Source organism: Halichoeres trimaculatus, unplaced genomic scaffold (genome assembly GCF_033239565.1).
Source record: "Halichoeres trimaculatus isolate MK-OKI-2021-1 unplaced genomic scaffold, fHalTri1.1 fHalTri1_scaffold_15, whole genome shotgun sequence".
Lineage (NCBI taxonomy): Eukaryota > Metazoa > Chordata > Actinopteri > Labriformes > Labridae > Halichoeres > Halichoeres trimaculatus.
The window spans coordinates 5,976,885-6,002,341 of NW_027437193.1; the positions used below are offsets into that span (position 1 = coordinate 5,976,885).

Genomic DNA, 25,457 nt, shown 5'->3' on the forward strand with positions numbered 1-25,457 from the left:
GATGCCATCCTCACGGTTTGATTTGATTACGATTTTTAGGGTGCTGGTTCACTTTAAATTGCGATTCTTCAATATCTACGATTTTTGCGATTTTTAGTTTGCTTTTTTAACACCAGACCATGTAAAAAAGTAAAATGATGATGATAACATCTACAGAGTATATCAGCAGCCATATTTTCCCATAAAATGCACATCACCAGAGTCAGAGGGAAACATTTCGCCCTCTGCTGGAGAAAAGTGGTAACTTTTTTCTAATCCAGTTCAAAAACAAAGACTGAAATGAATTTAAACTTTATAAAGCAATGAGTTTTTGACAAAGAATCACGTTGATATTGTCTAACAAAAAATCCAAATACGTCGATTTTTTTCTCTTCTTACCATTAATGGGTACACATAGCTAATGACACAGATATGTGTGTGTACAGATATAGACAAAGGAACATATACAGGTAAGGATACCAGTTAGGGATCTTTAAATCAAGATTCTTTGAAAAAACATTGTTTTGTTTTGTTTTGTTTTTTTTTTCAAAATTTGAATCCTTTATTTCAGTCTTTGTTTATAAGCTGGGTTAGAAAGAAGTTTCCACTTTTCCCCAGCAGAGGGAAATTTTTTTTTCTTTTACTCACATGATGTGCATTTTGGGGGAAAATGTGGCTCTTGATATGGTCTGTTTTTTTCACATGGTCTGGTGAAAAAAAAAAAAAACTAACTAAAAATCGCAAAAATTATGTGTATCAAAGAATCACCATCTTAATCCAGTCAGACCCAAAAAAATATATAAAAATCAAATCGGGAGAAAAACATATCATTCCATGCGCCTGTAGACAAATCAGTGTTGCTGTCAGTTGACTGCACAGACCTCGTTACACTTGTACAGATACGGTTACATGGACGGATACGTCTATGTGTTTGTGTAAGTGGCATTGAGTATGTGAGTTCACACTCCAATAGGTTGTCTGTATAGTTAATCGCTAATGATAGGAATAGGGGTATTAATGTGGATACAGATGCAGACAGTAATATGAGCACGGGCACAGGTATGGGTATAAACGTGTAAAAAAAAGAAATTGGACGTCTTCTTGCTCAGCTCGAAGTGAGGTCACCACAAAAACTGCTCCTCCTGGTGGCTGGCTGCAGTATAGGTCAAAAAATCCATCTCTCCAGTCATTCCAGATGGGCTGTCGTCAAACTTAAAAAAATAATACACCTCGTAGAAATGTTTCTCATGTCTGATTGTTGTGCTGATTTGAAGATATTATTTGGCTACCTTGTATTCAAGTCCTCTTTTTTCTTAAAAGTTTCATTTTTATTAGTTATAAGAGGTTAAAAACAAATTTTTATGTCGTGTTAACCTTTCCAGAATTTTTAGACGTTGGTGTTTGGTGTATTTTCTCCCCTGATGAATGAGAATAAAATAAGCCAAGCGAGTCTTTGCCTGTTATCCACTTCTGTCTGATAACACTCAGTCTGATGTCAAAGCAGTGAATGGAAGTGCTCAGCCGGCCGTCTGTCGTTGGTGAATTACATAGAAAAAGAGCATCAGCAGCAGACAAAGAGGATTCCCTCACAGATGTGAGCTGCTGTGTTTCTTTGAAAGCAAAGAGAGAAAGGATGGTTCACTCAGCGGGGAGATGGAGTCGTCTTTATGCGCTGACAGACACATTTTTACCCCAAAGACATCTGCTCTCAGTCTTTTTCACCCCTGTCCTTTCAGTGTTTCCCTTTGAGACTCTTTCTCTCCCTCTTGCTTCTGCTTTCTTTCTTTTCTAAATCATCCAGCAAAAGGCAAACAGATTTACAAAAGTGATAAAATGCATCAAAAAGAGGAATCTGAAGTTATGAATTCTATAAAATCGACACTCGATTGGAGATAAAAATGGAGCTAAAATATTATAAGATGAAGAAATCCTGCTGGTTGGTACTGACTATCATCTCTTCTGCCTTGTATACTTCCTTTTGACACTGATAGGTTTCTTTTTATAGCAGTTTCTTCTCTCTTTTCATGGTCTGCTGCTCCGGCGGCTGGATGTGGAGATGTCTGCTACGTTTTACCAAACACCCTGTCTCTGTTCATCTGTTCGCTCTGAAGCCTCGGTGACTTCATCCCCCAAAAGTATTCATGCTTAGAGCTGGGGGAGCTATTTCTGAGGCTCATTGTGTGTTTTTGTGTCTGGAGGGTGGTTGAGAGTTTTCATTCATTAAATCTCCCTGATATAGTCCAAATCCTCCACAAATGTCTGTTTAACTCAGTCTCGGGGCAGTGAGGCAGTCACGATTCTGATCCTGTTCATTGAGCCAGGTTTGGCTGCTTTGTTGTGTCAGTAAGCAGGATTCAGAGAGATGTTTTTCAATGTTAAATTTATGACATGCCCCGTCTATAAAAGCGTTTCCAGCTCAGCAGCTTGAAGAGGTGGTTACAGGGGTCTAATACAGAACGACAGACAGACACGGAAACAAAGTAAAGACAGAAAATAGAGTGGAATGAGTGAAATGAGATGAATAATGAAAAAATATTTTAAATATCAGTAACAATTATTCTAGAAGTGACTGTTAATGGTATTAAAGACGGTCCACAGGTGGCGCTGTGCTGCAACAAACAATGGGAACTTTGTAGACGAGGGAGAGAAAAAGGCAAGAGCAAATTTAAAGTAAGACAGAAACATAAGAGAGATGAGGGTGAAATAGAAAAAGAAAGGCAGAAAGCGAGAGAGATAAGAAAGAGCGGTAGAGAGAAAAAAGGGAGAGGGAGACAAAAAAAGATCAGAGAAAGTGAGCAAGAGAGAAAAAGGAGGGAGAGAAAAAATTTAGACAGGGAAAGAGAAAAAGAGGAGTAAGAAAATACAGGGGGTGAGAAAAATGGAGAGAGAAAAAGGCAAAGAAAAAGAGAGAGAAGGAGGTAGAGAAGAAGAGAAGAGTAAGGAGCAAAGAGAAGAAGAAGAAGAGGAAGACAGAAAAGAGAAAAGAGAAAGGAGTGAAAGCATAGAGAAAAAAGAAGAAAAAGAAAGAGACAAAGAGAGAAGAGGAGAGAAAAAGGAGTGGAATGAGAGGAGGAGAGAAAGAGAGACAAAAGAGCAGGGGATATGATAGAAACTAAAAGAGGGAGAGAATAAGGAAGAGACAGAGAAAAAAAGAGAAAGAGGTAGAAAAGAGAGAGAAAAAACATCAAAAGTAGGGAGACCTAAAAGAGAGAGAAAATGGGAGTCAGAGGAGAACATGAAAGAGGGGGAGTAGAAAAAATAAAACAGTGATGAAAGCACCAGAGATAAAGGAGAGAAAGATTAAAATGAAAGAAATGGAGAGAAAGATGAGAGAGAAAAATTAATACAGGGAGAGTGTTTTCACGTTTTTTTTTTTTTTTTTTTTTTTTTTTTTTTCTCTTTCGTTTGCACAGAGCTGGGATGTAAAGGAGAGTGGGACAACATTTCATGCTGGGAGCGAGCTGAGATTGGAGACACCATCACCATCCCCTGTCCACGAGTCCTGAAGACCGTGTTTGGCAGAAATGGTGAGTTACTCCCTCATTCACCACCAGTGGAACTCAGACCTGTGAATCAAGCTTTTGTACTTTAACCAACTTTGAATTTACACAAATAGAAGAGTGAGATCTTCTTTTCTTTTCTGACTTAAATGAAACTGCTTTACTGAATCTTAACCCACGGGGCTGTCTGTCCTGGTTTTACCTCCTACCCCCCTCATGGTCACTGCTGCCTGTCTGAATATGTGAACTCCCCGCTGATCCTTCAGACTTTTCCAGTCAGTGACCAGATGGCGGTTTGGATTTCCACTCAGAGCCATGCTGTGATTTACATTGAAGGCCGAACAGATTTGGGACAGATCTAAACCCCCTACAGTTACATCATTTTACAGAAATACTAAAGACTCGTTATGTAAGAGGAACATGTTCCATCAGCAGCATCCTGAGGGCTGCAGGGGTTTGGTTTTGATCAAATAATGTCACACTGAAATTTCTTTATCATCAAGTCACTTCCATCTCTTCCTACTTTTTTAAACAACGTTTAGTCTGAATAGTCTGGGAACTTTTGCCAATGTTAAAAGTTTATCACAGGTGGTCGCTAAACAAGAACAAACCGCAACGAGCAACAACACTTATAAGTGTCATCAGTGTGAGGTGCTTTGTGAACTGGATTTTGAAATCAAGCTGTTAGCAGAGGAAATACATCAGTAGTTAATCCCTCTATTACTCTAGAACTCTTTTTTTTAGTGTATCCAGCTCAGAGTGAGTGTAAGCATGTTCTTTTTGCTGATTAGGTAGAAATACAAAAACTTGAAAAGTTTTAAGAAATAAAAAGTAATAATTGTGGCTTGGATTTTTCTGACTTTTTCTCTAATACTTATTAGTTTTTTTAAAAACTTTTTTTTACTTTTTCGAAGAAAATTGAAATTTCTGATTGTTTTTTTTCTTACTTTTGCCTAGACATCTATCTCTTTTAACTCTTTCTAAGACCTTTAATTTTTTTTCCTTTTTTCAAAAAACTTTTTTCCAGACTTCTTACTTTTGTAACTTTTTCAGACTTCCAACTTTTTTTTTCCGTATTTCAGATTTCTAACTTTTTCAAAGAATTCATACTTTTCTGTCTTTTTCCAGACTTCTTACTTTTTTTAAACTTTTTTCACACCTCCCACTTTTTTTTAACAATTTACTTGTGTCAGATTCCTAACTTTCTTACTTTGTTAAAGAATTCTTACCTTTCTAACTTTCCCCGAGACTTTTAACTTTTCCATTTATTTATTTTCATTTATTTATTAAGTTTTCAGATTTCTAACTTTCTTACTTTTCAGAATTCTTACTTTTTTACCTTTTCCCAGACTTTTAACTTTTCAATATTTTTCTAGACTTCTTTCTTTTTTTTTCTTCTAGACTTCCTACCTTTTCTTTGCACTTGTTTCAGATTTCTAACTTTCCGCTTTTCAAAGACTTATAACTCTTCTAACTTTTTCCAGACTTCCAACTTTTCTGACATTTTTCAGTTTTTTTTTTACCTCTTCTAATTTTTTTCCAGGCTTTTAACTTTACTAAAACATTTTCCAGACTTCTGACTTTTTCAGTCTTTTTTTTCTTACTTTTTCTAACTTTTTCCAGACTTTAAACTTTACTAACTTTTTCCAGATTTCTGACTTTTCTGATTTTTTTTTCCTTACCTCTAAATATTTTGACTTTATTCTCAAACTTCTCACTTTTTTGACTTTTCACCAATTTTTTAGTCTTTTCCTTTTTTGTCAGAATTTAAACTGATGACTTTGATTTTCTGTGTTTTTTTTATCTCTTAGAATCCTGAGTTTAAAATCATAATTCTGACCAATAAAAACAATAAACTCAGGGGCCCTTTTTCTTATTTGTAGCACCTAGATCTTATAATATTTAAACATGTACCACCTACGTCATGTATTGTGCTGTGTCAAGTTGTCTTCTTTAATCTGGCTCATCCAGCTCCACCTTTGCTCTTTATTTTGACTTACCCTTACTTTCCACTCAGCTCTCCTTGAGTGAAGGAATCAGTTAATCTCAGACGATGTAATTATTGAACTAATGTTAAGCTTGTGTTTCCAGTCTGACATGGACCTCGCTAACTGATCCTGCTGTTAGTCTGTCAGAGAGCATTCCTGTCTACGGTGCAACACCTCTCAAATAATGAGCGCTCATACCCATCCTGGGAAGTGCACCCTGTGTGATCTTGTTATTGTCATCGTATACTAGTTCTTTAACAGTTCGCGAGTGGCTTTAAACAGATTAATGTGTTCTGTAACTTTGAAAGGCTTTTAACATCATTATGGAAAGAAGAAGAATTCCTCAGACATCACTTCAGAGTTTCATTATTATCTGCTCTCGTTAACTCTGAATGTTAAATCAAAGTCCTCCCAGCTTTAGCTGTGTTTACCCCACTGTGACACTGAGAGGACGGCTTGTTGAGAGTGTGCTCAGGCAGAAGTGTGCTGACGTTACTTCCAGCCACTGAGCCAGTAATTCTTCGTGCTTTTTACAATGCATTCTGGGAATTTCCAAACGAGATGAACTTCCAGTGCACTGCAGTGAACTTGGAATAAGAACAACCAGGAAACATCCCCCTGGAGCTCAGAGTGTCTGACTGAATATCACTTTCACAAGTAGACTGCTATAATATGACATGAGATAGTGGAGTCTGCAGTTTCCTGTTGGTGCAGAAATGAAGCGTGCTAATAATTATTCATCATCTCTTCTCTCACAGGTAACATTAGCAGGAACTGCTCTTCGATGGGATGGTCGGAAGTTTTCCCAAACATCTCCAGTGTGTGTGGCTCAGACACCAGCCAAGATAAGGTACTTAGACACTGATGTTTTCTTATTCTACAGCAGGAAAACTAGCTGCAGTCTGACACAGGCTGCCAGTCGGACAAAATCCAAAACATGTAGGGTCTGATGTTTATTGATGCTGAAGTGAATCTTTGCGTCAGTGGGGAACATGTTTATATGTGAGAAACACTTGGGTGCAGATAACAAAGCTTGTAAACACCATCAAATATCACTTGTGTTTATGCTATTGTTTGTTAAGTGCTGATGTCAGTCAACTCAGTTGCCTTTTTACTGTAAACAAGGACGCAACCTCCAGGGCTAAACAAACTGCAGTTCCCTGGGTGGCCACTTAAGGCTGGATCCAAAAGTGACTTAATCCCCATTATGGTGAACTAATGGAATGAATTTTGAAGTGTTTTGACCTTTGACCTTTTGTTGTTTCAATGCTTCTGATATTTTTTATTTTCTACATTTATCTAATTTTACATTTCTTTGAATCTCTGGTGGTCAAAACATTTTTTTAATCAGCCTCGTTTCCATCATTTTATGGATCTTTTGCTGTTTTACGTCTCAGCCATTGTCTTCCTTGCCTTTTCTTTCGTATTAAACACATTCTAACTCTGTTTTGAAAAGTCAGTTATAAATAAAGTTTATTATTTCTATCAGTACATATCAAGCTATAACCCCTGGTCTCAATGCTTTGAGTTGCTATTAAATCATTGGATAGAGCATTTAAAAGATTTTTGAAAGCTTGCCTTTTTTTTTTTTTTTTTTGGTATCTGATCTTAATACTCCAAAAATATAACAAACTAGAAAAGCACTCAGAGAGCGCAGACCTCCACCAAGCATATTGTGATTGTCAACACTTTAGTCCTACTTTTACATTTTGCAAAGCAATCCAACCATTATTGGTGGAGTTATATACACATGTGGTGAAAACGGCCCTATCTCACAATGATAAAGAATCCTTTAAAAAAGTCCTGGATCCAGACAGTGATTCGGATCACCTCCAAAATTTAATCACTGCTTCCTTATCCCATTTCGAACATTTCCTGAAAATTTCATCAAGATCCGTTCGTTAGTTTTTGAGTTGTGTTGTTCACAGACAAACTCTCCCCAAAAAAATAACCTCCTTGGAGGAGGTAATGTAAGTCTTGTTTTTTTATTTTTTGTTAGATTGAACATTTAAGGGTTTAAATCAGAGTTCATTTCCCTTGCATTTAGAAAGTGAGAATTAAAGGGTTAATATTAGAACTTGTGGAAGTGCTTAAATTGCAGTTCATATAATGTCCACTAGAGGCTAGCTGCAGAAGCACACCAAAAACCATATACAACCCCTATTCAAAATAGGGAAATCTTACTATGAAAACAAGAATGTTTACAGCCTTGTTGAAATAAAAATCTGGTTTGAATCTGACAAACTGATTCCTGCACACGCTTTCAGGTGGGGAAATCCTTCGGAAGTCATTAATTTTAAAGATACTAGTTTGGCCAATCAAAGAGGGAGTCTGAATTGCCTGACAGGTTGCCACACTGTAGCCCACCCCAGTTTCATCTCCTCACCTTTAGTTCACTCTAGTCCCTGGAGATTGAACTAGAAACCAGAGGGTTGGCAGTTCAAGTTCCAGTACGGACCAAGTTTGGAAACTGGGCTGATAGCCGGAGAGGAGCCAGATCCTTTCCTGGGCAAGGTGGGCTAAGCAATACGGCTGGTATGATATGCTATTCTCAAGATCTGATTCTATTACGATTTTTGGGGTGCCGTTTCAATTCAAATGATGATTCTTCAATATTTACAATTTGGCGATTTTTAGTTTGCTTTTTTAACACGACGTCATGTGAAAAAGTTAAATGATGATATAATGTCTGCAGACTGTATCAGGAGCCATATTTTTCCATAAAATGCACATCAAGTGAGTCAGAGAGAAACATTTTGCCCTCTGCTGGAGAAAAGTGGTCACTTTTTTCTAATCCACTTTATAAACAAAGACTGAAAAGAAGACTTAGAATTTGAAAAACAATTTTTTGGACAAAGAATCCCGATTTTGATTCTGTCAAACAAAAAATCACAATACTTGATATTTTGATATTATTCTCTCACTTCTTTCTGCTGCGTTGTGATCCTTCTTTCCCTCTGTTGGTTGGAAGTTGTGGAAAACTAAATTTGTAGCCTGGTCTGACCTTGACTGTGATAATTGCTGCTTCCACCTTGGTTGAGTTCGGGTCATGACCGCTCTAACTCTGAATCACCCATTGTGCTTGTTCAATTATCTCTCCCCTCTTTCTCCTCAATTCTCGTTCTTCGTTTTCTGCCTCTTTATCTCTGCTTTTCTCTTCCACGTCTCGTCTCTCAGTCTTCTGCACATATGTAATTTGGACACATTTTCCTCAGAGCACCCAAACAGCACTTCATGTCTGTTGAAACACAAAAGGAAATGTTTATTTGGTTACTTTAGGAGCTGTGTGAAAAGGAGCGACTTAAAAAATCATTTTAAATGTAATTTGTGCTCACACAGGCTGGACACGAGAACAAAAGAGAAACCATTTGGAGAAAATTCACAGCTTGCTTTCTTCGGACTAAAAAGACAGTCGTGGGTTAGATGTTCTGTCCTTTGAAAAATAAATTATTGAACCAGAAATTCAAAAACAGCATATTCAAAGAAAGGTCTGTATTTTCTCTAGCTTTGATTTGCTGCTTTTAAGAAGTAGACAGAAAGCACTGAACCAAACTAGTGTTTTAGTTATTTGTTGCATTTTGGGTTGAAGTTTGCTCTTTTGGTCGTTAATTTAGAGGCTTTTCAGATATATTTTCCCCTGTCTCAGATTATATTTTGTACAGGTATCCTGCCATGAATCACTGTGTGAAATGACATCTACTTTTACCAGAAGTTTAACACTGCTTCGTGGTCTGATTCTGCCCACTGTTGTTTCCCTGGTTAAAGTAAAATGAATCCTCTCCCTCTGTGTTTTGTTTTTGAATCAGCTGATCTGTCCTACATGAAAGGAGTGACCTGGTTAATTGCTGCTGACACGTTACAAGGTTTTTCACATACACACACTGGGAGCAGGACGCAGGGTCACAGAGAGGGCAGGACAGATGTACTGTGGTGAAGAACGGGAGGAAGAGACAAACATGAATTGTTTGTGAGACAAATCACAACAAAATAAATCAGTTTTCATCTTTCTGCCGTTGTATCAGATGAATCTGTTTTACTTTGTATCCACAGTGCTTTTATAAATGATCTGAAGTGAGTGTAGAATATTTTGTTTATTACTGTTTATGACATATCTGTGTCTGTCTGGTAGCCAGTTTTCATTTGGTCCTGGTCTTTAGACTAAGTATTTTCCTCACTCCAGTCTGCTCCTCTTCGGCTGCTGTGGCTGAATTGATTTTCTTGAACTTTTCATAGAAATGAAATGAACACACATGTGGCACTCCGTCTTTTCTGTGCTCTTAATTGCCCTGCCACCTAAGATGCATTAAAGGGATAGTTCAGTTTTTTTGAAGTGGGGTTGTATGAGCTCTATGTGACCACTAAGGACATTAGATGCAGTAGAAAGTTGTCTCTTCTCCCTCAGTAAGACACAGACTGTAATCAATGGTGACGAGGAAATAGGCGCTAACAGGGACAGACCGTACCAAATTCAAAGGCTATTTTCTCTGCCTACAAGAACTAAAATCAAAAAGTAATACCACAGTTTAAGAGTACGCTACATAAAATATTTTTTAAGTGCATTAAGTCTTCGGGAATATAAACATTTATCCGGACCTAACTAACTGGTCATGTGTCCTTCCGCGCAGCGCTAGTGCGCCTGGTCCCCCAACAAAATACGGTGGGACTATATACAACACATTTTAGGTACCCTGAGGCATAAGGAACACATGAAAAAAGTGTTATGGTTCTATCTTTACAAAATCTACACAGTCCTGCACCGACGATAAGCTGATTTGATTTTTTAGGACGGTTTTTGCTTCTGTCACATTTTTACTCGATGTGGACTCAATTTTTACTGCAATATGAACTTCTATACTTCTATGAGGTCAGGAGAACCAGGGCTAAAGGCTAAAAACTGTAAGGAACTATGTTCAAAACACTTAATTCAGGTCTTGAATCAAAGAAAAGTAAAGTATTTTCAGTTTTACATGCTCTGAACACACAAACTGTTGCTCATTGGTGCAGAGCAGCCCCAAGCTGAAACATGACACCAGGAAGATGGAAGTAAATTTTCAAATAATTCTTTAGATTTAAATACAGGACATATATGGATCATTCAGAGCTTGTTTGATGCAGTAAAAACTGTAGAATTATCTGTGTTTTACAGCTAGAGCAAACAGTTTATTTTCTGCAGATTTTCAAAAATGAGGTGTGAATAAACGAGATGTGGACGGCAGTCCCCCCAAAATCACTCTCGCTTTCCCCCGGTTTAAAGCATGTTGCTGACATCAGGTATGATACATTCAGGGACCGTCTAAAATTTGAAAATCTGACAAGAACACCACTTTTTCCAAGTAGGACAAACGGTTTTTAAATGCCAGACATTTGAAAATGATTTATTGTTGATTATTAAAGCACGCTTTGGACTTGCCCCTGATCCCCTCAGTCCATATGTGCCCAGTTGTAACCTGAGGTCCTCAGCCAAGGCTCTGTGATACATTACGATGCATTACATTGCCTGGGTTGTGTTAACCTTTGTGGCATTGTGTCATATTGTTAATGGTTACATTGCAACATTTTGGGTCGCATTATTTAACACTGTGTTGTGTTTTGTTGCATTTGGTTATATTGCATTGCGTAATCTTGCAATGTGTTACGTTGTATTGTGCTACTTTGTAATGCTTTAAGTTGCAATGTGTTTCTACACATTACTTTACATTACACTGTGTTGCGTCACATTGGGTAACATCTTCTGTCTTATTGCCTTACTTTGATGCAATTTGTTTTCATTACTTTATGTTTTGTTGCTTGTTGCATTTTTTTTTGTTGCATTGAGTTATGTTGCATTATGTTCTATTGCATTACACTCTCTGGTTGCCCTTTACCGACCAGAGTTCAGCAGAAATATAACCTGTGGCTGCTCAACGACTGGGCACTAATCTGAAAGTTCAAGGCTTTAAGTGTGAGATAACTTCCTTTAGTTTAAAGTTTTGTAATAATGAAAATAACACAATTATCCTGCTTCTGTGTTTCTGTCTGGCAGCTGGTCTTCTACATGGTTGTGCAGACACTTTACACTTTGGGGCACAGTCTGTCGTTGATCGCTCTGACCACAGGGAGCGCCATCCTCTGTCTGTTCAGGTAAGAGGAAAATTATTTCAGAAGCTACAGCAAACCACTTTTAAGACCAACAAATAAGATTTCAAACGTGTGTTGTGTCATCATCTAACTTATCTCACGACTAAGTTTACCACGTGTAACCTGTGTAACCTGCACTCAGGAGGCTCCACTGCACCAGGAACTACATCCACCTCAACCTCTTTGTCTCCTTCATCCTGAGAGCCGTGGCGGTGCTGGTGAAAGACGCCATCCTCTTCAACCAGAGCTCGCAGTGCTCCAACCAGCCGTCTCTGGTGAGGTCATCACCCCGCTGTCCTCACTGAGCCGGGTGGAGTCCTCGGGGGGGAAGAGGAGTGAAGGAGCAGGGAGGGACACGCTCATGTGTGAAGAGTGCAGCTGTCACAGACGGAGAATGAGATCGAAGGAGTTAAAATGTCCCTCGAACAGTTTAATTCTGAAAATAAAAACCAGTAAGAAGGGAGGATAGTGTCTAATGCTTGGATTGGGGTTCAGATTCAAAAATAACTCAAATAAAAATGTATAGACTTATAAAAAAAATGGGTCTTTATTTGATGCTCCCATGGTAAAGTATCCTTTCTTCATTCATATTCAAAACCCGAGACCTTTTGACCTTATACTCTCTTATTGATGCATTAACATCTTTAAACCTCCAGAAAACTCAATAATTGGTCTTTTAGAGAAGCTGAAAGTACAACCTGTGATTAAGTCTCTGTGGATTTGAGAGTCCGACCAACCGTGGAGAATGAAGCAGCTCTGAAGAGATACCGGAAAATGAACTTAAAGGATAAATTTCACATCCGTGGTTTTGCTTCCTGACGGTTTTGTGACTTATTACTGTAAGTCCTTTTTCTTAAATGTTTACTTTTGTGTTTTTATTCCTTGCAGGTTGGATGTAAAGCCAGCCTAGTGTTTTTCCAGTACTTCATCATGGCTAACTTCTTCTGGCTGCTGGTGGAGGGTCTGTACCTCCACACTCTGCTCGTCGTCATCTTCTCTGAGAACAGACGCTTTGTGGTCTACATGTTCATCGGCTGGGGTAAGCTGTGAGGAGAAAATGGTTTTTATTCAATTTAAAACAGCAGAAGTAAAACAAAGATTTATGAATAAAATAAATGTGGTGATGAGTTTCTTCCTGGTGCTCTGCAGGAATCCCCACTGTGTTCGTCTTCGCGTGGGTGATGATGAGGATTTATCTGGAGGACACGGGGTGAGTGCAAACAACCAATCATAACAAAAACCACACATCTGTATAACAAACACCTACAAGCTTTGGTGTCATGTATATTTATCATTATTCCAAAGCTTATCTCGAATTTTCATAATCATCCAAAGGTCAAATCTCTGAATATTATTTTCTTCTGTCTCAGACAATAGGTGCAATCACTGATATTCAATCTGCATCAGGAACAGCATGGAACCCACATATTAAATTTCACAGGTTAGATTCAGGAGGAGGATAAATGTGTGGCTCAGTTTCTGAGACGATAAGACAATTATCTCTGAGGTCAATGGTCGTGGTATTGGTAATTCAGCTCGAGGGATCTGCATTGAGTTGTCGTCATTATGAACCTCTCGCTTTGATTCAAATTGGCTTCTTTTAAGTGCTCATATTACAGCAGAGTTTACTTTAAAGATTGTTCAACAGCAGAAGATCAATAGGAACAGGCTGCAATAACAGCTCCACGGTAAAGCTTTCACCACAAGACTCCTTCTTGACCTTTAGACTGCATTCAAATATGAATTAAGCTCTTAAGGAGTGTGCTTTTTAATATTTCTGCAGGATAATTAGCTCAGAGCTTAGAGCAGGTGTCTCAAGCTTAAATTACCTGAAGGCCCCTGAGCACCCAGTCTTGTCTCAAGGGGGGTGCTTCAGGTGTTCAACAAATAATGAAGAAAACATTCAACTGTTGGAACTGGAGCTGTCAGGTGATAAAAAAAATAATCTAATTAATTACAGGATTTGTAATTAATTAATTGAATTAATTGCATTTTAATCTCATATCTGCTTAAGGTCCCCAAATAAAGAATCTGAATTCTAGGACATTACAAAATTGTAGTGCATGACTAATCAAATGAATACGCAAAGAAGAGAAAATTTATAAATCCACTTTTTTTTCAACTGGCCAATGTCATATGCCCGTGTAGTACCATCCTGACATTCATTTTCTGTTTTACTGCGTGGATAAAAGAAGTGAACACAGTTCTCTACAAAGTGTCATTGGGTGAAAGGTTACACCTACTCTATGGTCTCTAACCCTCAGGTGGTTTGTCACAGACTTTGGTTAATTAAAGTAAGAAAGAGATCTCAAACAAAGCAGCTGAAATGAGAAGTCTTTGCTGAAGAGCTTAGGCCTGCCCCCCTTTGATCAGAAGAATGTAATGGTTATGGTTTTTCCAAAGGACAAAGACACGTCCAGTACTCAAGGCACGTCCACTGGGAGAACAACCAAAGCAGCAGGCCTTTGGTAAGAAAACAGAACAATTCAAGTCACCACTGGACTTTTTGAGCCTCATCTAGATACCTGAAAAAACCTCTGTTATGAAGCCCAAATATCCCGTTCCTACCCGCCAGTTCCACAGTAACCTACATTATACTGGATCTGTCTCAAAAAAACTGTCTGGAAGTAAAAGTTTTCTATGGTCCATTGCTTTTTATCCCCAAAGGACCATCATTAAAGAAAGAAGCAGCATCTGAAGGTTTTGCTCTTGGATTACCAGCTCCTCTGCTCTCCAACCCTCAGGTGTACAGTCATGGACTGAGGTTAATTAGAGAAAGAATGATATCTCCAATGAAAGTGTCTTAAATGAGTGTTCTTTGCAGGGAGATGTGTGGCTGAGGCGTTTGAAGGCAGAAACTCTGCTCTCTGGAATCAAAAGAAGCCAATTAAATTGGCTTGGCCCAGTTGGCCCAGTTGTAAAGATTCCTCCAGTATTCATAACATATTCAGCTGGAAGGAGACCTGAGGGGCACACACAGAGCATTTGATGGAGGTTACATTCTCCTCATGATGTTGGATTTGTGACTGAAAGCTTTCCAGAGTGTCCTCTGCTTGTAAACATCCAAACTCTCTTGCAGGTATTTTCTCTTGATGGGATTTTGCAGATGTGAGCTCTTCATGTTCATTCTGCTGATTTTCTGTGCCCTCAGATGTTGGGAGAGAAATGACAACCCCTGGCCCAACTGGGTGATCAATGGACCAATTGGATTCTCCATAATGGTAGGTTTGGGGTTGATGACCTTTTATTTGTGGGTGTTTCATGTTTCTTCTTCATTTTCTACCTTACTGAGGTTGTAAATGAAAGCAAAACCAAAAAAAAGGGACAATCTGAAAACTTAATTAATATAACTTTAAGAGGGGGTATGTTCATATTAGTGCTGACAGGGGATTTAAAAAAATACTCTAATTAATTACAGGATTTGTAATTAATTAATCTAATTAATCACATTTTAATCTTATATCTGCTTAAGGTCCCGAAAAAAGAATCTTAATCCCAGGACATTACAAAATTGTAGTGCATGACTAATCAAATAAATATAAGGAGATCAAAATCCTGCTCGTAAACTGCTGTGGGTGAGAGCGGTGTGCTCTTTGGATGAGAGCTCAGCATGGATATGAGGAGAAGATGAGTGAAAACAGAGACATAGGGAGACGCTGCAAGTCAGAAAAGTTCAGGCAGCTCATGCTCCAACTGAGGATGTGCCGCAGTAGTTCAAAGAGGAAGAGCGGCGCCATCGTGAGAAAAGACGGCGGAGATCATGGAGAGGATCAAAGGATAGAGCGCCCAAGATGAATGCAATAAAATAATATGTTTTGGCTGTTATTTATTTATTTTTTATCAAAAACAGGAAGAGAGAAATAAAAGAAGAGAGTCCACTCTTCTTAGGTAGTTTTGGTGTTTACATGATCATAGAAAACAATATTATTTGGGTCTTGAAAGATTGTTCAAGATGCTCTGAAAATGGCTGGCAGCCAATGAGGTAATTGCGTTAATTTTTATAATGCGCTAATTTGCGCTAAAATGACAGATCTTGTTCATATTAGACATGTGTGCTGATTTCTAGACTTCTTCATATTAATAGTAGAAATCTGTCTAAACTGGTTAAAAAATGTGTTCCAAAAATAAAACGAGATTTTCACAAGATTTCCATGAGATTATAAGAGATTTCTGTGAGATTTCCGTTAAACTTGCTGAAATGATGAGGTCATCACATAAGACTCTTAACTGGTTCATGAGTTGTTGGAGGAGTGGGCCTCAAACACCAAGGTCCGCCTTAGTTCCATCCCCATAAAGGTCTCCAGAGGGCTGGCCAATCAGAGGGAAGGGGGGTTGTGGCACAGTGAGCCTTAAAGAGACAGCAGCGTAAACAAAGTGTTTCAGATAGAGGCTAAAATAAAAGTTTTTTAAAACACCAGCGTGAGGACAATAGTTATTTTTTGAGCTGTTAACCATGTAAGGCCACTATGGAGACAACAAAAGGACAGAATAAAGCCTTTAAAACAAAAATTAACCCCCTCTTTAACAACTAAAATGAAACCAAAGCTGCACAGGAAGTAAAGTGTTTACCCACCCACCCCTCCACATGAGCTCCTCTGACTCTGCACCTTTGATTTCCCCCCTGTCTACAAGGTAAACTTCATCCTCTTCATCAGCATCATCCGCATCTTGGTCCAGAAGCTGAGGTGTCCCGACGTGGGTGGCAACGACCAATCACAATACAGGTATCAAACGTCCGGCGAGGACAGAAAAATCCCACATACCTCATCTGGGTATGCTCAGACATGAGCAGCAGACTTGTTTTTAAGCTTCAAATTACGTTTTTATCCCCTCAGTGTCTGCTGACTGGACAGATTAGAGTGATCCTAACTTTGACTGAACATGAAACCCTGTGTGACACATATTCTTACATGATTCAGTGTCTGTGTAAATCTTGGGCACCACGTTTGATCTTTAGGAAGTTTTACCACCTCCAGGGAAATCTGAGGAGTGCTGAGTTTTCAGATATTCTCATGTCCTAAAGCTGCAGGGATCTACTGTTTCAAGTCAGGTGATGAAAAGCCTGGATTTGTTTGACTCTGCTGTTGGTGAAAGAGAAGATTCAGTGTCAGAGTTCTTCAGAGTGGAGCTGAGCTAAGCCGACAGCTGGAGAGAGGAACTGGAGAGGAGGATTTTACCGTCTTATATGAGAGTTATGAGAATATTACAGTGAGAAGTTTTTCAAAAGCCGCAGTGAAAATTCTGTTCAGTTTTTCCCCAGTTTTTCTTATTTACAGGTGGAATTGAAGGGATAGCTTGCTGTTTTTGAAGTGAGATGAATAGGGCAAAGAATCCATCTCTGCCAGATTTGAAGTCTGTTTCTCTGTTTCTGTTTCAGGAGGTTGGCCAAATCCACCCTCCTCCTCATCCCTCTGTTCGGGATCCACTACGTGGTCTTCGTTTCTCCCACTGAGTCCATCGCAGAGGATTACAAAATATTCTTTGACTTGGCTCTTGGATCTTTTCAGGTGATGTTTTATAGATTTGTCTTCCCACATTTTCCACGCTAAATGTTATTTTAATTTTTGCAGCAGTTTTTGTTGTAAAACCCAAATTTCCAAGATGTTGCGACGCTGTGGGAATGTCTTGCCTGAAAGAAACGTGAGCTTTTTTTTAATCTACATTTAGAGACGCTATGAGGAATTATTTTCCCAAAACTGTTTAATAGAAGTGATTTGAGCCCATGCAGTGACTTCCACTACAGAGTCACGTCTGTTGTTAATGCAGTGCTGCCTGAGGGTTTTCTCCAGATTCTCTGAATCTTTTAATGATATAGTGTACTAAAGATGAGTTAATCCACTTTTTTGTTGAAGTTTCACTCTGAGGATTATTATTCTGTAACTGCTGAATTTTTTACTCACGCAGTCTCTCAGAGAATAGTGATCATCTTCCCCACTTTCCTTCTGAGAGACTCAGCCTCTTTGAAACGTCTTTTTTATACACAATTATTTTAATGTCTTGTGAAGACTAACCTCATTAGTTGGCAGATGTACGGTGGCATGTTGCATTCACCCAAAAATAAAAAAAAAATACATTTTCTTACAAGATTAACTATCTCTTACAAAATAAGAACTATTTATTTTGAAATTAATTTATTTCAGAATTTCCTGTTTTAATGAGATACTGTCTCGTAAAAACAGATTTTTTAAAAAAATTTAGCATTTATTTCAAAATTTTCTTGTTTTTATAAGATACTACCTTGTAAAGAGAAATGTTTATTTTAGATTTTAGAATTTATCTATTTCAGAATTTTCTTGTTTTTATGAAATACTATTTTGTAAAAACAGATTTTTTTTTAAATTTTCCTGTTTTTATGAGAAAATATCTCTTACAAACAGAAAATGTTTATTTTAGAATTTAGAATTTATTTCAGAATTTTTTTGTTTTTACGAGATACTATCTTATAAAAACAGAAATTGTTAATTCTGATTTTCCTTTTTTTATGGGATGCTATCTCTTACAAACATATAGTATTTATTTTAGAATTTATTTATTTCAGTTTTTTTGTTTTTATAAGATACGATCTTGTAAAAACAAAAAACATTTTTTTTCTGTTTTTTTTTATGGGAAAATATCTCTTATAAACAGAAAATATTTATTTTAGAATTAAGAATTTATTTATTTCAATATTTATATTTAGAATTCCTAAAAATCTTTAAAAGTCATCTCGATGAAGAAACATGAAACTGTTAATTAAAACACACTTACCTGTATTGACCCCACACCGCTGGTTAGCGGCAAAAACATACAGCAATGAATCATCCAGTGGAGCATCATGGGAAATCCTTACAAGATAGTATATTGTAAAAACAGGAAATTCTAAAAAAAAAAATTTTTTTAAATCCTTTTTTATGAGATAGTTATGTCATAAAAACAGGATTTTTTTCCAAGTAAATGCAACATGCCACCATACAGGTGTTCCTCAAGTTTCCTTTTTTTTGGCATTACACACCTTTTCAGCAATTTGTTAATCTAACATGCTTTCTGTAATAATATTCAGTTTTAACATTTGAAAGATTGTCTTTCCTCTAGTTTTACTTAAATATGGGATTTGAATGATTTGTAAGCCATCAAACTTGTATCAACATATCAGACAGCTTTACAACTTTTTGGGAACTTGGGTTGTTCTCAAGTCAATCAATATTTGATTTTCAAAGTTTAAGATTTACAGCTACAGATTATATTTGAATGTTTCTGTGCTGTTGTTTTAGGGTCTGGTGGTGGCCATTCTGTACTGTTTTCTAAACAGTGAGGTAAGATGTCCATTTTTACAGTAACTGAGGAGAGTGTAGAGTATAACATAATAATATTGACAAGGAGTAAAGTTGAGGAATCACAATCAACCAATAAACACTTTAGTGAACATTTTTCAGCTTTTAGTTTTAGATTTTTGGTTGAAAAGTATAATAAAAAATTCATCCATTAATTACTTGTACCACTTATTCTGTAAAATGTAAGACCAAGAGTTTAAAAATCTTCTTAAATGAGGTCTGATCTCCTCGGGCAGGTTCAAGGCGAGCTGAAGAGAAAGTGGAGGAGTTTTTGTTTGAACTGTCGCCTGAACAGAGCGCACCACCTCAACAACACGTTCACCTCTAGGAATGGTTCAGAGCACATGATGCACTTCCGCCGAAACTCCAGAGCCCAGTCCATCCAGCAGTCAGAGACCACGGTGCTGTGATCACCTTCAGGCTCCACGGTGACCCGGGCTGATGGTTTACTAAGTCGAGGTGAAGTGCTACGTCGTTTGGATCGGCACTATTTTAGCTTTACATCTCTGCAAGCCTTCAAATGTACCTTAAATGGACCCTCAGCGTGTCTGGGCCATGCTTGAAAGTGCTCACATGTTTGCTGGAAACAAGGACTCACTCATATTTTTTCATTAATGCCATGAGCTGAAAAAGGACAGATCACATCTGCCATCACCGCAACATCAACATCCTTACACTTGGTGAGCTGTTTTCCTCAACATGTACTTATGAGATTGATAAAAAATGTCTGTATATAACGTCACATATATGGTATGCTTCAGTTAAATATTTATATGTGTGAATGAGAGCTACTTTTATATTTATAATTGCCATTACTGCCATGTAAGTTGTATTTACTGACTGTGTCGAGGGGAAAGTCTTGAAGAGAGAAGTCGAGAGGACAGAGAAGAAACTTTTCATATTAGCCGTTTGTAAAATGTGTGAGCTACACACATTTAACAAAGCAGAGACGATCCTCTCATGGGGACATCAGTAGTTTCAACAGTTGGTAGCAAGTAAGGGAAAAGTTTTTTGTGTTAAATACTTGAACTGAACATTGTACAGAAGTCTCTGTAAAAGCAGAGGCAGAGCCAAAAAGACAAAACAGTGGGCCACATTCATTTCGAATACGGGCCAGCTGCAGATTTAAGAAGTAAAACAAAAATTGTTTTATGAATATTGCAAAATGTGTATAAAAGAAATTATTGCATTAGTTGTTTATGGAACAAAGTCATCACATTGTTTGTCATGGCAAACTGTGACCACTCCATACAATTCAGATTCACCAATGAGGAATCAAATTTGTAAAACTGAACACCGTCCTATTCTACTGTCCTCAAAAGTGCCATAAGTTTTATATAAATACATGTAATTTTTAAACATTTAAATGCATTGTATTTCATATGAGTTAACCACAAGGTGCTTGTGCTGCAAGAAAGAATGAGTGCTCTGAAAAAAGAAACCACACTACTCCGACTAAAGGCCCATTTCTCCTCCCTATACATACAAAAATGTTATCGTCACTGCTGTCATGCTTCTGTGCCTTGTTGGTGTTGCTGTTAACCAGTACATCCAGCAGGGGGAGCAGCCCAGAGTCAAAAGTTTATGACAACAACAAACTCAAAAACAAACATGGCGACTGTGGAAGAGGTACTGCTAATGTAACTCTTGCGTAAAAGACAAAAACAGAGGTAGCATTGCAGGATGTGGTGGTCAGTGAGGCTGTTAAATACATCGCGAGAGTTCCGCCATTGTTATTTCTTCTTCATGTCTCACTAAAGCTACGTTTAAGGTAGCAACTCTGCCCCCACGGTTTGCGATGATACTGCTCCATTCAGCGCGTATCCATTAGCTTTCTGGAAACATGCAGAAATATGGACATAATGCAAGCAGAGGCTGGACAGAAAGATCCATCCGTATCCGTATCCATATCTGTATCCATATCCGTATCCATATCCATAAATGTCCATATCTGTATCCATATCCGTATCCATATCTGTATCTGTATCTGGATCTGTCCATATCCGGATCCGTCTGTATCCGGATCTGGATGTGACATTGAGCGTAAATGCGCCTTTCACTCATCACTCTGGATTATTGGGTGGGCACTGCTCTGCTCAAAGTTTCTTTAAGTTAGGCCAACGGTATGTCCTAGAAGCAGTCAGCAAATGCAAGCTCCTGAGTCTATAGATAATTGGCAAACTCCAATAGCATCATGTCTCCTGGTTAAAGAGTTAGATACGAGCATCATCTGCATAAAGGACGATTTTTTTTTCTAAAGAGTGTTTAGGATTTTGATCCTTCAATGTCAATTTTAGAGCTGAGAATTGTAGGGGGCTAAGGATTGAACCTTGTGGAACGCCATATTTCACATTAGCTGTGTAAAAACATACTCTAGGTAAAATTAAAAAGAAAGTATTAAAAGATTATTATAAATTACCATTAAATTTCAGTTTAAGTCTGAAATCTGCATGTGAATTTTAATGATTGTAAGTAACTGTGAGTCCAAAAATGTTTTGATGTAAAGTAAATATTTTAAGAGGTAAAACCTTTCAAAGCCTCATTATGTCTTAAATGACTGAACAGTCTACTTTTATTTTTATAAGTAACTACAGAACATCTATAGCTCTGAAAATACCAAAAGAAATCCTCCATAATTCAACAACCTGGTTTGTTTTCACAGGTTGAGCGTGTGCAATGAGCAGCACAGTGTTTTTGTGATCAGGTCCTCAAAGTGCTGGTTTAAAAAGTGACTTCATATCCTGTGCGTTGACTTGTATGATGTTGTGTTTCAGGTCTGTATTTAAGCTGTGTATCTGAACAGAAATAACATGAATGTCATGTAAAAGATGTTTGATAAAGGCTTTCTTTGTAATCATCCCACTGCATCACTCTTATTTCAACCTGTACTTTCAATCTGTTAAATATTACAGGTATTAAAGTTTGTCAGTTTGTTGGTTTTAAGAAGTCTGAAACACAAAGTTGAAGCTTCTTGGTAGAAAATTCAATTTGGAAAAAGTCATGACCATAAACAAACTGGTATACGTAAAATCCACGTGTCCCTGAGATCCTTTTATGAATTAGTTCATTTAAGGAAATGTTTTATGCCACAGAGTTGAATTTACAAGCCCAAAATAAGGGTTGATAGCCCCAGTCTGATCAGACTTCTCCAACATTTTTTAATTCCTGTCGTTTTTCTCCACTTCCTCCTCCTTCTTGCTCACATCCTGTCAACATATTGTCTCCGTCCTTGTGTTGAACAGCCGTAAGGTGGCAAGCTGGATGCCCAGTAATCTCTGAGTAGACAAACTGTCGTGATCTGAGCTGACACTGGAGCGACTTTAGGCGAAGACCCCGTTAATTAAGACAGAGGAGGCGGCTGGGAAAAGAGGTCGATGCTTGGGCGATGAGTGAACACATGGCTTCTTGTAGCTGGTTGACGTGTCAAGACCAGAGTCTCCAGAGGCGGTTACTGAATCTGGATCAAAATATCCTTGACAGCAAGTAGTGAAATAAACATCTTCATGTTGTTTACAGATTGAGAAGGTTATGGAAAGTTATATATTTTTGCCACAGTGTCAACAGGTCACACTTTGGCTTCAATCAAGCTCACACTACTGTTTTAAATTCTGCAAACTCTCCTCAGGACTTTAGAAGATTAAGTTTATCCCAGAATCCACTGAAGAAGAGGAATCACGATATCATAAATCTTTGTTTTGAAACTAACTTTCACAATATCTTATTTTGAAGAATTCAAAGCACATTGGATAAAAATAAGCTGTTTTATTCTGAAAATCCCCCTCAGCTCCGTATCTGAGACTGTTTGTCCGCACAGGCCTGTTTTGTTTGGACAGATCTGATCGCTCTGTTTTATTTTTGGTTATTGTCCTTTTGTTTGACAGATGGCGGATTAAAGACACTTCTCAATTGAAGATCAACTGCTGCTGCTGCTGTATTAAATTTTCAGTCTTTGAAGTTTAATCCGCAAAACTTATCCCACATTGTCATCCCAGTGTGCACACAACAAAACAAACTCGCTGTGAAGCAAAGACTGCTGAGGGAAGTCGATCTCCTTGAGCTGTTTTTCCTGTATAAGACACAAAACCTCAAATTCAAGTTCATTGCCCCTTCCTCCTCCGTGTTGCTCAATCGTTACTGAACTAATTACAAGCGATTGATCGTGTTAGTATCGGCTGTTTTGTCTACAACACGTCTGGCTTTGGGTAATTGAGTCAGCACAAAAGAGAAGCAGTGTAACTTAATGTTGGTCTGACTGACTGATGATCGACTTCAGGGAGTAAGAGGCTGAACTAAGCAGGATGTACGACAGATGACTGATTCTGATTTAAGAAATATCAGGATGCTAAGGTTTTATTTTGCTCTGAAAACTCCCCGCTCTTCTACATGCTTAGATGAAAAACCATCGCTTGAGGTGGGAAGAGCACACCTTCCCTGTCTTTTATCTACATGAAAAAAACAAGGTAGGGAGAGCAGCAGCAAAGAAGACCAGGGATACAGAACAAAGTAAGCATCAGCATCAATACACTGTGAAAAACTGGAATCTTATCAAGTGTTTTTGTCTTTTTTTCGGTAGAAAATGTCTTTTTAGACTTAAAATTAACTACCAGACCAGTCCAGAAAAATCTCTTATTTCAAGTTAATTAAAGGCAAAAATGAGGTCTAAATTGCTTGTAACAAGTAAAAAATCTGTTTCTTGTATTAAAACATTTGGGAGGACACAAGACCAGGTCGAAGTCACAAAATGAAGCTGAAAAGACAAAAAGTGCTGCATAAGAAATCAGAAAAAGTTGGATCTGAAATATTTTTTTCAGATCGAGATAGTCTTAAAAGAAAATCAGATCCTGATCCTGTCATAAAAACAATGTGACATATTTCCCCCATACCGCCCCCTGATGGAGAACATTTTCCTTGGTCAGAAACAGAGTTTGCTGATGTTTACAGCACGTAACGCTGTGGAAACCTGACCACTAATCATCTGGTATTATGAGACACCTGAGGGACAGGTGAACTTTGATTTCATCAGTCTGTGATGATGGTACACTGCAAAAAAAATAAAAGCTTATCAAGTATTTTTGTTTTATTTTCAGTAGAAAATGTCTTTTTAGGCTTGATATGAGCCACATTTACCTGACCAGTCCAGAAAACTGTCTTATTCAAGTTTTTTAAAGACAAAAATGAGGTGTGAATTGCTTGTAACAAGTAAAGAAAATCTGCCAATGGAACAGGAGAAAAAATTCTTGTAATGAGACATTTTTCTTGTTTAAAGCAAATTTCTCTTGGTCCATCAGCAGATTTTTTTTTTTACTTGTTGCAAGCAATCAAGACCTTTTTTTTTTGTCAGATTCAATTTTGTCTTTAAATAACTAAAAACAAGACATTTTTGGACTTATAAGGTGAATATGGTTCATATCGAGTATAAGAACATTTTTACTTCAATAAGACAAAAACACTTGATAAGATTTTAGTTTTTAGCAGTGTATAAATATAACACTGGTAGAAGCAGCTTTATAGCTTGTACTGCAGCCAGACACCAGGTGGAGCTTTTGGCTTTAACAGGGAAAAATGTTGTCCTCATCTTTATGATACCTTCAGGACTCACTGAATCTTTTGTTAAAATACAACTTTCGGGGAGCGCAGATGGCCTAGTGGTTAAAGGTCACACTCCATGAGGTCTGCCCTTGCGCAGGTGGCTCAGGTTAGAAGCCAGCCTGTGGCCTCTTTCCTGCACATAGACAGTGTGGCTGCACCATTTATCATTGTATGGTTTTGAAACCCAAAGTCCCCCGTCACAGGCACAGCCATTGGTAGCTGTTGTGCAGCCAGAGTCTGCGCAGTAGAGACTGTGAAAGAATCTGAGTGGAGCCAGGTGACAAAAATAATATATATATATTTTTTTTTTTCTTTCAAGATTCTAATCACTTCTTGACTCTACCTTCTGACATAAAAAAAAGCCAAGCAAGATGACATCATTCCCCACTTCTGCCCTGTTTCCTGCTCTATCCACTGTCCTCTCTCCTATCTAATTAAAGGTATATACATACTGTACATCACTGACTCAACACACCTCTTTGCTCTTCAGGGAACTGGTTAAACATGTGAGATGTTGACGTAACACAGGAGGACCAGCTGACTCCAGAACCACCTCACTGTTATGACATGTTAGACTAAAACTGCACCTATTTGTCTCTGAAGGGGCAACATGAAACACTGAGCAGACCTCTGCCCAGCAGCTCTGGAAACTCTGCTCTGATTAATGTGACATATAAAACAAACTGGTCTCCAAGTAGCACCAACAGAGGGATGGTAACACAACTGTAGGCTTCTTTAAACAGGAGGAGAATCTGGCTCCAGGAAGCTTTGCCTCAACAAGATTATTAGAAATACATGTTTACAATTGATTTAAAGTGTAGGCTGTAGCAATATACATGTATCAACAATAACCATCTTTACTTTACATATTGATATTATGATGAAAATAAATATGGCGCAAAACCTCCCACAGCAAAGAGGGTAGACAAAGAAGCAGCAGAAGAAGAAGACTTCAGCTTCCTAACCCGATTGAT

At 37.9% G+C, this 25,457-nt stretch overlaps 2 protein-coding genes across 2 annotated transcripts in view; both read left to right on the forward strand.

Moving 5' to 3' along the window:
- Positions 1-21,682, forward strand: part of LOC141804880 (vasoactive intestinal polypeptide receptor 2-like) — a 42,505-nt gene extending 20,823 nt beyond the window's left edge. Inside the window, exons 3-13 of the mRNA XM_074689535.1 lie at positions 3,393-3,506; positions 6,226-6,317; positions 11,490-11,587; positions 11,727-11,859; positions 12,473-12,623; positions 12,734-12,794; positions 14,736-14,805; positions 16,217-16,308; positions 16,962-17,091; positions 18,835-18,876; positions 19,131-21,682. Coding sequence (XP_074545636.1) covers positions 3,393-3,506; positions 6,226-6,317; positions 11,490-11,587; positions 11,727-11,859; positions 12,473-12,623; positions 12,734-12,794; positions 14,736-14,805; positions 16,217-16,308; positions 16,962-17,091; positions 18,835-18,876; positions 19,131-19,304 — 1,157 coding nt within the window. The 3' untranslated portion in view covers positions 19,305-21,682. The remainder of the gene's footprint in view (positions 1-3,392; positions 3,507-6,225; positions 6,318-11,489; positions 11,588-11,726; positions 11,860-12,472; positions 12,624-12,733; positions 12,795-14,735; positions 14,806-16,216; positions 16,309-16,961; positions 17,092-18,834; positions 18,877-19,130) is intronic.
- Positions 1-25,457, forward strand: part of LOC141803941 (apolipoprotein D-like) — a 337,954-nt gene that overhangs the window by 42,914 nt on the left and 269,583 nt on the right. The gene's annotated exons all lie outside the window — the stretch shown is intronic.